We start from the raw sequence: 14,372 nt of genomic DNA on the forward strand, positions 1-14,372 counted from the left end.
TATCACTCATTTGGGTTCCACAGACCCCTTAAATAAAGGAGAAAAAGAAACTAGAGAATGCTAATATAAAGTCAGTTTATTAAATTAAATCTTGAAACTGTATGATGGCCTTGGGAAAAGATGTTTATTTTTCTTCAATATAATCTGCAGAAGAGGAGCATTCATTTGCTTGCAAAGGCCATAATCTGTTCCTAAAGAGAAATGAAACAAAGTGAGTGGTACTCTGACATTGTGAGGGCGGGTGAAGAAAATAGTGTCAAGTATCCAAAGTGATTAAAGCAAAAACTCAGCGAAAGTCCCAGATAGATGCTCTTCACAAGAGTCCCTCCAAAGTGCCTTTCAATGGATGTTTCTCAGTAGAAAAAGCTGACCAAGCAGCAAAAGGAGTTGAAGCATCTTTATCTTTGAAAGCCCCTACTTGCTATTTTAAGCCCTTCCTTATCCTGTATAAAATTACTGCTTAGATAGGCCCTAGCACCAACAAGCCCAGCAAGGTCTTTTTTGCTCATTATTGGAGAAGATAAGAAGGATAATTTTACAGCCAAGAAAATTAATTCAAATTTAAGTCATTGGCAAAGTCATTCCTCGGTGACCAAGACTCTGAGAGCCATGAGCGACCTCTTACTTTGAGTGGAGATACTGCATTTGTGGCCTGCAAGCCCCACGTCCTGAGCAGCACAAGAGGGGTAGCACTGGTGGAATAGAGCCTTTTCAGCAGGTCAGTAGCAGCCAGAAGAGCAGTGTTGTGACGTTGTCGGTCTGTCTCATAACCTGTGAGGTGGCTCATGGAGCCTGGAGGAAAAAAGGAAAGTTACACCCTAATCCCATAGTGAAGTTTTCTTTCCAAGAAAAGCGCACACACTTATGTCCACCACATCTGGCTACTGAGGGGCATTCAGGGGTCCTGATTTTCTCTAACTACATGACCCCTGGATACTTCTTTAAGGTACCAGAATCCTTACCCAAGTCTTTCCCATCGAAGGCTGCAGTTCTAAGGTGATGGACCAAGCTGGAGATATCCCCAAAGCCCATGTTGACACCTTGTCCTGCCAGTGGATGGACTCTGTGGGCTGCATCCCTGAGAATGAAGCAGAGTTTAGGTGTGGCCTCCAGCAGCAGAGTGAGAAGGGAATAGCTGCTCTGCCATCATCTTACCCGATGAGCGCCAGCCGAGGCCGGACGTACTCAGCAGCATGTCCCAACCCAAGAGGAAACAGTACGCGGCTTTTGGCGTCCACCTTGGCTACGCTTGGCGGCAGCTGGCGAGCTGAGACCTTAGTGGGCTTTAGAAAGGCAACGGCGTAGTGCAGCATGGTGCTGGCCGAGTCAACGAAGTCTGTGTGGTTAGCGTCACTCCACTGAGTAGCATCGGCCACAAAACAAAAGTGAAATTTCATCAGTGACTAGCAGGGAATTAAAATTAAACAAGGAAACTCTTTATAACCAAAGCCAAGGGCAATGGTACCTAACATGCCTAAAACAACCTAGACCCCCCAAGTGACAAGTCCCTCCAATAAAGGCAAAACACAGATTCCAGGTTGTAGGATCAAGCGAAATTGCTAAGCCCCAACCTCAATCACCTGCACCAGCCACAATGTAGCTCATTCTACAACATCCTCTTGCCTCTGACACGCCCTCTGCTTAGAATGCCCTCCCACTTAGACTTCACCAGGATCTCACCTCAGAGCACCCGAGGCTGTCAGCTGTTTTTATAAACCTTCCAAACTCGCCTGTGTGTGCTCACCTCTCTGTTCCCATAGCATCCTATGCATATTCTACCACTGTTCTGAAATTGTCATTTATGTACCTTTCTCCTCACCTGACTATGAGCTGCCCTAAAAGCAGGGACTGTGTCTATCACCAGACCCTTTTATGTAGAAGGCACTTGTAATTATCTATATAATAAAAGCCTAAGTGGAATGACCAGAACGACCGGTCACTATCATGTGCACTGACCACCAGGGGGCAGATGCTCAACGCAGGAGCTGCCCCCTGGTGGTCAGTGTGCTTCCACACGGGGAGCGCTGCTCAGCCAGAAGCCGGGCTCACAGCTGGCGAGCGTGGTAAGGAGCAGCGAGCAGGCGGGCGATAAGGAGTGAGAGGTTCTGGACTGCAAGAGGGTGCAGGCTGGGCTGAGGGACCCTCCCCCTCCATAACCCCCCCAAGTGCATGAATTTTGTGCACCAGGCCTCTAGTTGCTAAATGAATGTCCTACAGAGGCCTGTGCCAGGAATACTAGTATATGCTAAATGGCCCAGGGTGGGTAGCAGTTATCTTGGAAGCCACTTCAGTATGTTTAGTTCCTTTTACTGTTACTACCATAGAGCAGTGAAACTTAAGTTCTTTGGTGTGAATTATTAGTGAAGTAGTGGAGTTTGGTAGTTAAAACCATAGACTTGAGGGAAAGCCTCATTTCAGAACCCAGCTTTGCACAAGAGGTAGGATCTTGGGCAAGTTACCTATCTCTAAATGAGCATGTTAACAGTACCTTCCTCAGAGAGTCACTGATTTAAATACATACATGCAGGTAAAACTCTTCCCCTGTACCTGGCACATAGTAAGCGCTTGATAAATGTTACCAATTATCATATTGGTGAATTTAGATAAATGTAGCATTTAAACTTCAGAAATAATGTGCCATATTATCTAAAAGCCATATTACTCCAGAATCATTACTATTTGAGCATCTATAATGTATGAGGTATGCTGAAGCATTTTACATAAAGTCTCTCATCTTAAGTCTTTAGACTTTGATTATTATTAACCTCTCAAAGGTTGGTGATAGTATTTCCATTTTTCAGGAGATTTACAGTTAGTACCAGTATTGAACCTATGTCTGTCTAAAGGAAGGGTGGGGAACCCTTTTTCTGCCAGGGACCATTTGGATATTTATAACGTCATTTAAGGACCATACAAAATTATCAACTTAGAAATTAGCCTGCTGTTTGGTCAAACATTAACTAACTCACCCCTAATGCCTTGGCAGGGCCAGACCAAATGATTTTGCGGGCCTTATGTGGCCCATGGGCCGGACAATCCCCATCTCTGGTCTAAGACCCCCACTGAAATGTGATTAACCCCTCTCCAAAACATCCTGATGAATTAGGCTTCAAAGGTTCAGGTACCTGGGACCCAGTAGAGCTGCTCAAGATTACCTAAGAATTACAGCTTCAAAAGAGGCCAGTGCTAACTTCCACCCAGGCAGCTGTTAAATCAGCATAACAGCAGCCCATGACCCTCAAAAGAGCACACAAGTTACTGATTCCTATTGTTTGGATTCCCCTGAATGCCCTCCTCCACGTCATCCAGACCAAGCCTTTCAGTTATAAAAGGGCAGCTGGTTGGTTACTTCTTTTTCCTACTCAAACTGCCTTTCTATATCTACCCCTGCAACGCCTCATCAGGCAGACAAGTTGATACTCACAAAGGCGGAGTTAATGGCATCCACAAAGTTCTCCTCGTCCATGCTGACCAGCTCTGCTGCATGCTCATGGGATGTGGACCAGACCAAGGAACTCAAGGTGTCTGAGAGCTGTCTCAAAAGAACAACATCAGTACTGAGAGCTGAAACTTCTGTTCTTGGGCACTATCACGCATAAAGGCATGAAGGAGAAACGGAGCTAGCCGGGAGATACTTCACTTGGAACCTGAAAATGGCTGAGAGAAAATGAAGTCCTAAACGGGAGGCTGGACGTGTTTAAGCAGACCAGCCAGACAGACGTCTTACCGGGAGCAGAGCGATGGGCCCTGAGGGAAGAAATCTCTGCCAAGCTACGTTGTTTTCTGTGACCTGCAATAGAAAGGAGACCGGTTGTGAGAAGCACACATATCAAACACCAGCAGGGCCCCCAGATGGTGGCTCAGGGTCTTATTTTTTTTTTAAATCCTCACCTGGGGATATGTTTACTGATTTTAGAGGGAGAAGAAGGGAGAGAGAAAGGGACAGGAAAACATCCATTTGAGAAAGAAACATCCATCGGTTGCCTCTTATATGTGCCCCAACTAGGGATCAAACCTGCAACCTAGGCATGCACCCTGACTGGAATCGAACCTGCCCTCTTTCGGTATACAGGACAATGTCCCAACCAACTGAACCATACTGGCCAGGGCTGGGCTCAGGCTCTTACCTCCGATAAATGCAGAGTAGCCACAACGGCAGACTGGTCGTAGTCCCAGCTGACATTCTGGATTCCAGCAGCTTGCCGTACTCCTGAGTTGTGACCATCTGCACCAATCTGCACAGAGAAAAGAGCCTGCTAAGTCTTACAATCTTTGAGTAAATGAAACTGCTCCAGAAGTTTGTCTCTGCCTCCTAAAGATTTCTCTAGTTCTAACTCCTGGCAAGCCCATCTATGGCAGACAACTTTTTATCATGCCTGCCTCACTCACAGCTCTAAAGGGGCGGCTCTTCATATGTGACCCCGGCCTCAGCTGGGGCCAGACCAAAGCTGGACATCTGACCAACGAGGTGCCAGCCACAGGTTAAACCCAGCCAAATTCCCTTGCTATTTAGACTAGAAAGCAATAGGCAGGCACCAGAGCTGAACAGTCCTGATGTAAGGTGAGGGAGGGCTGCCATGGAAAAGGGAAAGCTGATGAGCAGAGAAAGGAAAAATATAAGACACAAGGAGATGACTTACAGGACTCCTGGGAGGGAAAGAACAGCCTCAATTTCTGATACTCTGGTTCCTGTCTCTGTGAGGCCAGCTGTCCTTATTTCATGACCTAAGATGGTCCAGGAGATTTGGTCCTGTACAGGATTTACAACAAGACCATCTTAACTGGAGCTGGCTTACTGGGTACTGGTCCTTATAACCAAAAGCTTAGCCTAAAATGAACATCAACTGTAGCTTAGATGGAAAACTAGAGGCCCTAGAATTGAGGCTACCATGTGGCTATGCAAGACCCCTGGCGAAACAAGAATCTTTAACTACCAACAATTTGGTCTGGAGGGTGCTGCCATCACCTAGGGTAACATGAACCCACGGGCTGGAGTCTGCCATGGAAATGGGAGAAGGCCAGGTAAAGCCGACTGCTTTGCTCCGGTAGAGAACAGTCACTCGGTCTAGGGAGGTCAGAAGAGAAAACACAAAGCATTAGGAAGACGGCCCACACAGGCTTGAAGAAAAGCCATAACTAAACCTAAAGCAGGTCCCAGGACAGCTGTCTCTTGTCCTTTACTCCTAAACAAGAAAAGATCTAAAAAATCCTCATGTGACTGGTGCTATCGTCTGAGAGCTGATAAACAACAAAACCACAGGGATGAGTCAGTGTGAAAATCGATCTCTCAGTGAACGGTCAGCCGACAGCAGGCACTCTTCCCCGCCTGCTCCTCCCGTTCACTCTACGCTTAATGAGCCCATGTGTGCTTTCAGAGCAAACAGCATGGAAATACCACGGGCTCAAACTTCTACATTTCAGAACATTTTTCTTCCCCCTGGAAATCATTTTACTTCTCTGACCATAAAAATGATATGCTCACTGTAAAAGTCTGAACAGAAGAAAAGTTTAAAAGGGGGGTGGGGGGAACCACCCTCAGTCATGCCCTGAGACAACTACAGTTAAGGCTTTGCCATAGAGCTTACCAAACAATTTCCATACATGTTTATGTGGCGTGCACACCCTCACACACACAAGTGGGATCATGTGACATGTAATATTTTTCACCAATAGACTGTGGGACATGTTTCTAAGTTACTAAATATTAGGTCTAAATTATCTTTAAAAGATGCACAGAAGCTCATTACATGGGTGAACTACTACCCATACCAAAAGCATTTCAGGTTGCTTCCAATTTTTTCTCTTTAGAATAACCCTGAAATACTTGCAAATCATATATTGAATAAGGAATTTATATCCAGAATACATAAAGAACTCTGGCCTGGCCGATATAGCTCAGGGGTTGAGGGTCGACCTATGAACCAAGAGGTCACGGTTCGATTCCTGATCAGGGCACATGCCAGGGTTGCGGGCTCAATCCCCAGTTGGGAGTATACAGGAGGCAGCCAATCAATGATTCTCTCTCATCACTGATGTTTTTAGCTCTCTCTTCCTCTCTGAAATCAATTTATTTTTAATTAAAAAAGAACTTCTATAACTCACAAAAAGACAAATAATCCAGTTTTTAAATGGGCAAAGGATTCTGAATACACCTTTCTCCAAAGACAAACAAATGACCAAAAAGCACATGAAAAGATACTCAACATTATTAGTCATCAGGGAAATACGATCCAAACTATAATGAGATACTATTCCAGTCACTAGGATAGCTAATTTTTTTTTTTTTTTTTTTTTTTAAAAAAAGGGGGTAGGAGCCCTGGCCGAGTAGCTCAGTTGGTTAGAGCATCCTCCCAATATGCCAAGTTTATGAGTTTGATCCCTGGTCAGGGCACATACAAGGGAATACAACTGGCAATAAAAAAGAATAAAGTACTGACATGTTACAACATGAATACATCTTAAAAATACATTCAATAGGAGAAGTCAGACACCAAAGAATACATGTTTTATGAGTCTAACTCTATGAAATGTCCAGAACAGGCAAATCCCAAAAGACAGAAAGTAGAGTAGTGATGCCAGGGGCTGGGGGTTGGATTGGGGAATATTATGAATGAGCTCCAGGTTTCCTCTGAGGTAATGGAAATATTCTAAAGTCATGAGATGATGGTGGCATAACTCTATAAATAAGAAAATCATTGAATTGTACACTTAAAATGGGTAAATTTTCTGGTGTGTAAATTATACCTGGATAAAGCTGTAAAAGAAAAACCCTAAGTATCAGAATGTTTGTTTATGGTGCACATTCAGTATTTGTAAAAGGGATCCTTTCTTCCAATGAGCCCAGAGTAATTCTAAACAGTTCACCTTCCAGCGAATGAAAGGGAGATGGAGAGGTGGGGCCTCACCTGACACGGCCTCCAGCTGCTTCGTGAGGGCATGCATGATGACGTCGTTCTCCACTATATAGCCCATGTCATCCAGGTTATCCTTGTCGAACATGATCAGGGCCTCTGAGCAGGCGTCCCACACCTGGCAACACAGAGGGAGCGTCTGTATGACAACCCAAGGAAAAGGAAACATCACTGCTTTCCCAAGTGACAGAGCAGAATGATCACAAACTGACAATCCCTCTGGCAGGACATAAGGTGAGAAGAAAATTCTCTGGGAATGCTTTGCCCCACTTTCTTAGACGGAGTGTGGACACTGATTCTTGCCACGTTCTCAGAAAACCTGGAGAATGTGGACTCTAATATCTTAACACAAGACAGACCAAGGTATCTTGCCAAGAGTGACAAAGGAAGCACCTGCATTCGCCGAAAGGCTCTGTGTCTCATGTGGCAGATGTGGTCCCAGGCACCGAAACCTACAAAAGAAAGGATCTATGTAGAGAGCAGAGCACCCTTCCTGGGCTCCCCTGTGTCCCTCCGTCCTGCTGTCAGAGGTTGTTCTCAGCGTTCTCCACAACAGAGAAATACTCTCCCCTTCTGTCCTGTTTGATGGCAGGAGCTACGCTACTCTGTTCCCCAGTTCAGATTACAGTCTGAAAAAGACCAGCTTTCATGATCAACAGGTCAAATCACATTGTAAAGTAGGGGAAACGAATAAGGAAATCTAAGCCATACTGTTCTTTTTTCTTTGCCATCCTATTGAAGTTACAAACTCTCTGAATAAAGACTACCTTTTGTTATCCCCATGGCACTGAAGAGATTCACTCATTGAGGAAATATTTACAGAGCACCTAAAATGTGACAAATACATTTCTAGGTACTGAGCAAAAAGTGGAAACCGAATGGACAAAGTCCCCACCTTTCTGCAGCTAACATTCTAATGTATTATTTGTAGTAAAAAACAAATACGTAATATAATGTCAGGTGGTAGTATTATGAAGAAAAATAAAGCAGTATAAGGGGCTAGAGCAGGGGTGGGCAAACTTTTTGACTCGAGGGCCACAATGGGTTCTTAAACTGGACTGGAGGGCTGGAACAAAAGCATGGATGGAGTGTTTGTGTGAACTAATATAAATTCAAAGTAAACATCATTACATAAAAGGGTACGGTCTTTTTTTTTTTTAGTTTTATTCATTTCAAACGGGCCGGATCCGGCCCGTGGGCCGTAGTTTGCCCACGGTTGGGCTAGAGAGTAATACGAGAGTCTATTTTAGATAAGGTGGTTCCAGACAGGATAGTCTGAGGGAATAACATTTGGCAGAGACCTAAAGACAATTTGCTGACAGCTGCTCCTGTTTGCACACATCCATCTTCACCCCAAAAGCATTTATTACACAGGCTCCCTAACTTCCTACAGGGCAGACTCTGGGAATGAAGAGGGTGGGGCTACTGGAAGTGAATGCTCATAATTAGTTCATATAGTTTTAGTTCCACTCATTTATAATGACACCACATCACAAATGAAGTCTATGCGATGGACCCACATGTCCCAAGGATGTCTTCCTCAGACTGGGAATTGGCACATTAACGATTTCAGAGGTCCGCATCTTCAACTACCTGCCAGACTCCAACCACACCTCTCTCTCCCACCCGCCTCAGCGAGCTCCCTCCGCCCAGATGCTCGGGGAGCCGAGAGAGATGGAGATTGGTTCTATGAGGGAGGATGTTCTACTCACTGCTGAGAAGGGTTGCAGAGCCAGGGGAAATGGAGCTGACCCTGTTGCTGTAAGTTTCTGGCAATTTCTCCAATACTTTCTTTGGACCTGCTTCTAGCAACAGGATTTTCTTATCATGAAAGTGAATATCATATCCTAAAACAAACAAACAAACAAAAAACACACACAAAAAAACAGGCAAAATTTTATATCATTTTAGGAAAATCAGAATTTATTTTTTCATTGCCAAGAGAAGCAACAATTAATTCCTGAACCCTTAGGTACAAATTTCTTACAAAGCACACAAAAAGGAAACGCTATGCGGAGTCCTAAGCAATAACATATACCACCATTTCAGCCATGCGAGCCACCCTGCCAACTGCCGTAAGGTAGTATTTAGACACCAGATATTTCTAATCCTCAAAGAATAACATCACTGACAATTACAAATCCTGTTCAACAGAAAAATGTAGTTAATAAGCAAAATTCACTGTGGCGTCAAGATTAACTCAAGGACAAAGAATTAGTCTGTAAAAGGGGGCCAAAAATACATCAGTTGTGCCTGCAAATCTGATCCTAAAACATTGCAGAGGAAGTAAAAAGGGAACTTGGGCCCAGCTGGCGTGGCTCAGTGGTCGAGCATAAACCTATGAACCAGGAGGTTAGGGTTTGATTGCCGGTTAGGGCACATGCCCAGGTTGCAGGCTCCATCCACAATGTGGGGTGTACAGGAGGCAACCAATCAATGATTCTCTCTCATCATTGATGTTTCTACCTCTCTCTCCCTCTCCCTTCCTCTCTGAAATCAATAAAAAATTATTTAAAATAAAAAGGGGGGTGGGGGACTTGGGGATTCCATCACTGGGTGTCTGTAGCACATTACAGTCAGTCCCTCCAGTGTCTCAGAAAAAGACACAGGGCAAAAACATGCAGTGAGCTGCTGCTGCCAATAAAGGAGAAAAATATGTGATAGAATTGCCCGACCACCTCCCCCTACCCCGTTCCTCTAGGAGAGCTTCATCTCATTCCTCCTTTGATCAGTTATTTACAAATCTTTCTCCTTTGCTAGATTCTAAACTCCTAGGGGACAGGAATTATTTTCCCCTTATATTAATATCCCCAGCAGCAAATGCTGTTATCTCCTCAATCCATAAAGTAGATAATGTCTTCACAGAGATTTTTGTTAAACAAGAGACCAGGAAACTAACAGGAAAAGAATTAGATTTCCAAACACATTATAAGATATAGCCAAGTTTAATACTTTATTTTTTAGCTATTTAATGTAACATTTTAGAAAACTCATGTGTCAAAAACATATTAGAGAATTTACAAGTTTACAAATAACAATGTAAAAGGGAAATACAGATATTTCAAGCCTAGAACAGAAATTTGAGTTTGAAGAAAAATCAAGGAAAACATAAGCTGACTGATACGACAAGATGAAGAGCCATCTATCTAAAATCAAATGGGTGTGGAACTATAAAGTAAGGTCAGTCAGGATACCAACTACTGACAAGGCATTTTCTTTGGGATACCTGCCATGACGATCCGGGGAGACATCAGCACACACAAAATGCCAAGCAGGTAGTTCACTTGACTCAACAGGAGAAAACACCCTCCACTACACCTGCCTATGAAAGGTGTATAACACTGCACAAAAGTTAAGAGGTAAAGTTATTACAAGACAATTAAGCACTTCCCTGTGTTTCTCATTCTCAAAGTGTGGTCCTCAGATCTGCATCCATCCCCAGGGAAACATGTAATAAAGGGCCTCACCTGGGCAAACTGAATCAGTTACTGGGGGTAGAACTGTGAACCCTCATTTCTAAAGTATCCCCCACAAACGGGCAACAGTGATTGTCCGGGAAGAGAACTGGGTGGCTAACAATAAAAAATGAAGTCTCACTTTATATGCTTTACTAGAGGCTCGTGTACGGACTTGTGGGGGAGCAGGGGGGTCCCTCGGCATGGCCTGCGGGGATCGGCCTAAACCAGCAGTCCAACGCTGCCTGCGGCTCCTGCTCATCCCTGCACCGCTGTGCCTGCTGCCACCCCTCAGTAGGCTCACTGCCACTCCGCTGCGGTCTCCAGGCTGTGGTGGCCAGCCGTGAGCTCTGAATCTGGCACCCCTCGGTCAGCTGAGCGGTGCTCCTGCTGTGGGAGCGCACTGACCACCAGGGGTCAGCTCCTGCAATTGAGCGTCTGCCCCCTGGTGATAAGTGCACGTCATAGCAACCGGTTGAACAGTCAAACGGTTGCTTAGGCTTTTATAGACAGATAGATAGATAGATAGATAGATAATCTATATCCAATACCCTTTGTATTTCAAAATTCCTTTTGAATTTTATATATGTGCCTGTCCTAGTTTTTCAAAACCCAAAACCAAAGCAAAACAAAACAATCCAGGTGATTCTTAAATGCACCTGAGAACCACTATTTTAATCCATTAATAGGTACAACCAAAATAGCTGTCAGGGAGAAAGGGTATATACACAAAAATCTTTGCTTAATTACTGGCTTTTGAGTGCAAATTAAATTTTCTTGAGCTTTAACTTCCTTACCTGCACAATCAACAATCAAGATTATTGTGAAGATTAAATAAAAATGTATGTAGAATACTTTAAAATATGCCTATCCATAGCAAGTGCTTAATAACTGATAACTATATTTTCTATAATTACTTTGAGATTCAAGCCCATCAGCTTATACAGAGCATTGTTTCCCACCAGTTTCCTAGAAGAGGAACCACACTCTAATTCTCAAGTCAACAAACACTATTAGTGATCTTTGTGAGGCCAGAAAAATCAAACCTAATTTCTGAAAGTCACTGTACAGTTGTTAAAAGCAAACTTTCCTGAGTTTGGTGGCCTGGGTTTGAATTCAGATTCTGCTAGTGCCTGGTTATGAGACTCTGGTCCTTACTTAACCTTTGCCAGGCAACTTTTCTCATATAAGGTATGAAAGTAATATCTACCTCACAGGGTAGTGAAGCAGCCAAAACTATAAATATGAAAGCAAAGTTCTTACCTCACCTTATACACAAAGTTTAACTCAAAGTAGATGATAGGCTTAAATGTAAGAGCTAAAAGTATAAAACTCTCAAAAGAAAGCATACGAGTGAATCTTCATGACTTTGGGTTAGGTAATGATTTCTTAGATATGACACCAAAAACGTAAGTGGTGAAAGACTGGTAAGTTCAATTTCATCAAAATTAAAAACTTTTGACGCTAGCCAATTTGGCTCAGTGGTTAGAGCGTCAGCCTGTGGACTGAGGGTTGAGGGTTCAATTCCAGTCAAGGGCATGTACCTGGATTGCAGGCTGGATCCTCACTCCCAGTCGGTCTGTGTGCAGGAGGCAACCAATCAATGTCTCTCTCACACTGATGTTTCTCTCTCTGTCTTTCCCTCTCCCTTCCACTCTTTCTAAAAATCAATGGAAAAAATATCCTCAGGTAAGGAGCAAAAAGTAAAAAGTAAAAAACTTTTGGGCTTCAAAGGACACCATCAAGAAAGTGAAAAGACAACCCACAAAATGGGAGAAAATATTTGCAAATCATTTATCTGACAAGGGATGTGTACTGAGAATTCATGAAAAACTCTTACAACTCAAAAATAAAGACAAATAGTTCAAGTGGGCAAAAACTGTAACAGGCATTTCCCCAAAAGATATACAAATGACCAATAAGCATATGAAAGATGCTTTATGGAGCATTAGTCTTTATGGAGATACAACTCAAAACCAGGATATACCACTTCACACCCAATGGAAAGACTAAAAACAAAAAAACATTAACAAGTGTCCAGGATGTAGAAAAATTGGACCACTCCTATATTGCTGGTAGGAATGTAAAATGGTGCAACCAGTTTGGAACACTGTTTGGCTGAATTACCATATGACCCAGCAATTCCACTCCTAGGAATCTATTTAAGATAACCAAAAATATGTTTACACAAAAGCGTATACACAAAATCATCCACCACTTAATGAATGAACAAAACGTATTATATCCACACAATGGAATATTACTCAGCCATAAAATGAATGAAGTATTGGCACATGATACAGCCGATGAACCTTGAGAACATTAAGTAGATTTCATGTAGATGGAAATGTCCAGTGAAAGCAAATCTACAGACAGAAAAATACATGAGTGGTTGCCTAGAGCAGTGATTTGCAACCAGTGGTGCTGCAGGAATTTTTAAAACATGCAATCCCTGACTAGTCAGGGGCACTGACCTCTTTCCCTTGTCAAATTCAAAAATGGCAATTGCCAACACAATAGCCGTTAGTGTGAATGAATCAAAATTATAACTATTTATACCTATTTTTTGTCAGATCGGCAAAAAATACATGCTTTGTAATTTCAGTAATTAGTTTATGTGTGCCATGAGATGAAAGCCATTGAAAATCACTGGCCTAGAGCTAAGATTGGGGGGAAATGGGCAGTGGCTGCCAATGAGTTCAGATTTCTTTTGGAGGTAATAAACATGTTCCAAAATGTGTCGTGATGGCTGCACAGTTATGCAAGTACACAAAAAACACGCACATTAAATTGTAGCCTGCAAATGGGTGGACTTTAACTCTGGCCCCGTAGCTCAGTGTGTTACAGTGTCCCATTCACCAAGGTTGCGGTTCCATCCAAACAATCAACCAGTGAATGCAAAAATAAGTGGGACAACAAATCCATGTTTCTCTCTCTCTCTCAAATCCGTCAATAAATAAAATAGTGGTAAATGGGTGAAATTTATGGTATGCAAATTATATTTCAATGAAGCTGTTAAAACACACACACACACACACACACACACACACAGAAAGAGGAAAGAAAGGAAAGAGGAGAGGGAGGGGGAGGGGGAAAACACCTAGCCCAATGCAACAATGCCTGACTGCTTCCAGTTTTGCCCATAGCTAAACAACCCTGAGCAGGTCTACACTGAGTGGCCAGATTATTATGGCCACCCCATCAGTACTTCCAAAAATACTGAATACTGAAAACTCCCTAAGCAAATACTCTCAAGGTTTTATTATTATTATTATTATTTTATTAGTTAAGGTATTACAAATGTGAAGGTTTTATTATTATTACTTGCATAACTAATTCACTTCATTGTACTGATGGGGTGGTCATAATAATCTGCCACTCAGTGTATTTCCCTTCAGGTTGGAAGGACTCCTAAGGTACCGCCCACTTTTGACCCTTCGGCACCCGAAGAACCAAACGCTTGCCCTGGGGCCCTGGGGATCCTCTGGGGGAGGGAAGGGGCCACAAGATCCGCAACGCTCAGACTCTGGGAAAACAGTGCCCGAACTCCCAGGGTCCCCACCGCTCCAGGGCCCCTCACCCCCACACGGCTGGCCTTGGAGATGCGCTTACCCAAGGCACAGGCCATGGCGGCGCCCACCAGGCCTCCACCTGACACCACCACATCGTACACGGTGTCTGCCGCGGCACCGGCCCACCTCCGACAGGAGACTAGCGGGCCTCTGCGGGCAGCCGCACGTGCAGCCCCGACCCGGCTCCCAGCCAACAGAGCCGCCATGGTGCAGACCCGCTCCCTCCTCGGCACCCCGCTAGGCCCGCCTTCGGTAGCACTTCCAGAGCAGAGCCCTCCAATCACTTGCCGCCTCAGCCTCCCGGCCTCAGAACCGGAAATAGGACGTGAAAGGGAATAGCCAATCGGAGAACAAGCCTTGCCTCGTTGGGCGGGACGGATTGGAGGCTCCCTGGTAGGGGACTGGTTCAAGCATCCGCCTGGGAGCCAATCAGA

The 14,372-nt window shown here is 44.0% G+C and overlaps 1 protein-coding gene across 3 annotated transcripts; it reads right to left on the bottom strand.

The window, feature by feature from the left end:
• Nucleotides 1-60: 60 nt before the first annotated feature.
• COQ6 (coenzyme Q6, monooxygenase) lies at nt 61-14,186 on the bottom strand. 3 transcript variants are annotated; one of them, XM_081100298.1, is made up of 12 exons: nt 13,979-14,186; nt 8,624-8,758; nt 7,305-7,363; nt 6,906-7,050; nt 4,935-5,065; nt 4,128-4,235; nt 3,728-3,790; nt 3,425-3,532; nt 1,156-1,358; nt 963-1,078; nt 626-792; nt 61-191 (listed from the first exon to the last, which is right to left on the bottom strand). In XM_081100298.1, the coding sequence occupies exons 1-12, from the start codon at nt 14,142-14,144 to the stop codon at nt 162-164; spliced, it is 1,431 nt and encodes a 476-aa protein (XP_080956424.1). In that variant the 5' UTR covers nt 14,145-14,186; the 3' UTR covers nt 61-161. The 3 variants fall into 3 exon arrangements, with proteins under 3 accessions (XP_080956424.1, XP_080956425.1, XP_080956426.1); XM_081100299.1 differs by having other exon boundaries at nt 6,906-7,029; nt 13,979-14,178; XM_081100300.1 differs by having other exon boundaries at nt 3,425-3,586; nt 6,906-7,029; nt 13,979-14,177.
• Nucleotides 14,187-14,372: the final 186 nt, after the last annotated feature.

This window comes from Myotis nattereri, assembly GCF_964212035.1.
Source record: "Myotis nattereri genome assembly, chromosome: 1".
Lineage (NCBI taxonomy): Eukaryota > Metazoa > Chordata > Mammalia > Chiroptera > Vespertilionidae > Myotis > Myotis nattereri.

What these genes read in the sequence shown, in the direction of transcription:
- COQ6 (XM_081100300.1), bottom strand. Translation starts at nt 14,144, where the DNA reads ATGGCGGCTCTGTTGGCTGGGAGCCGGGTCGGGGCTGCACGTGCGGCT. An exon ending in GCAGCTGGAGGCCGTGTCAG is followed by an intron (nt 5,066 to 6,905) that starts GTGAGGCCCCAC and finishes TGACCTCCCTAG; the next exon opens with ACCGAGTGACTGTTCTCTAC. An exon ending in CCTCGGCTGGCGCTCATCGG is followed by an intron (nt 1,079 to 1,155) that starts GTAAGATGATGG and finishes CTTCATTCTCAG; the next exon opens with GGATGCAGCCCACAGAGTCC.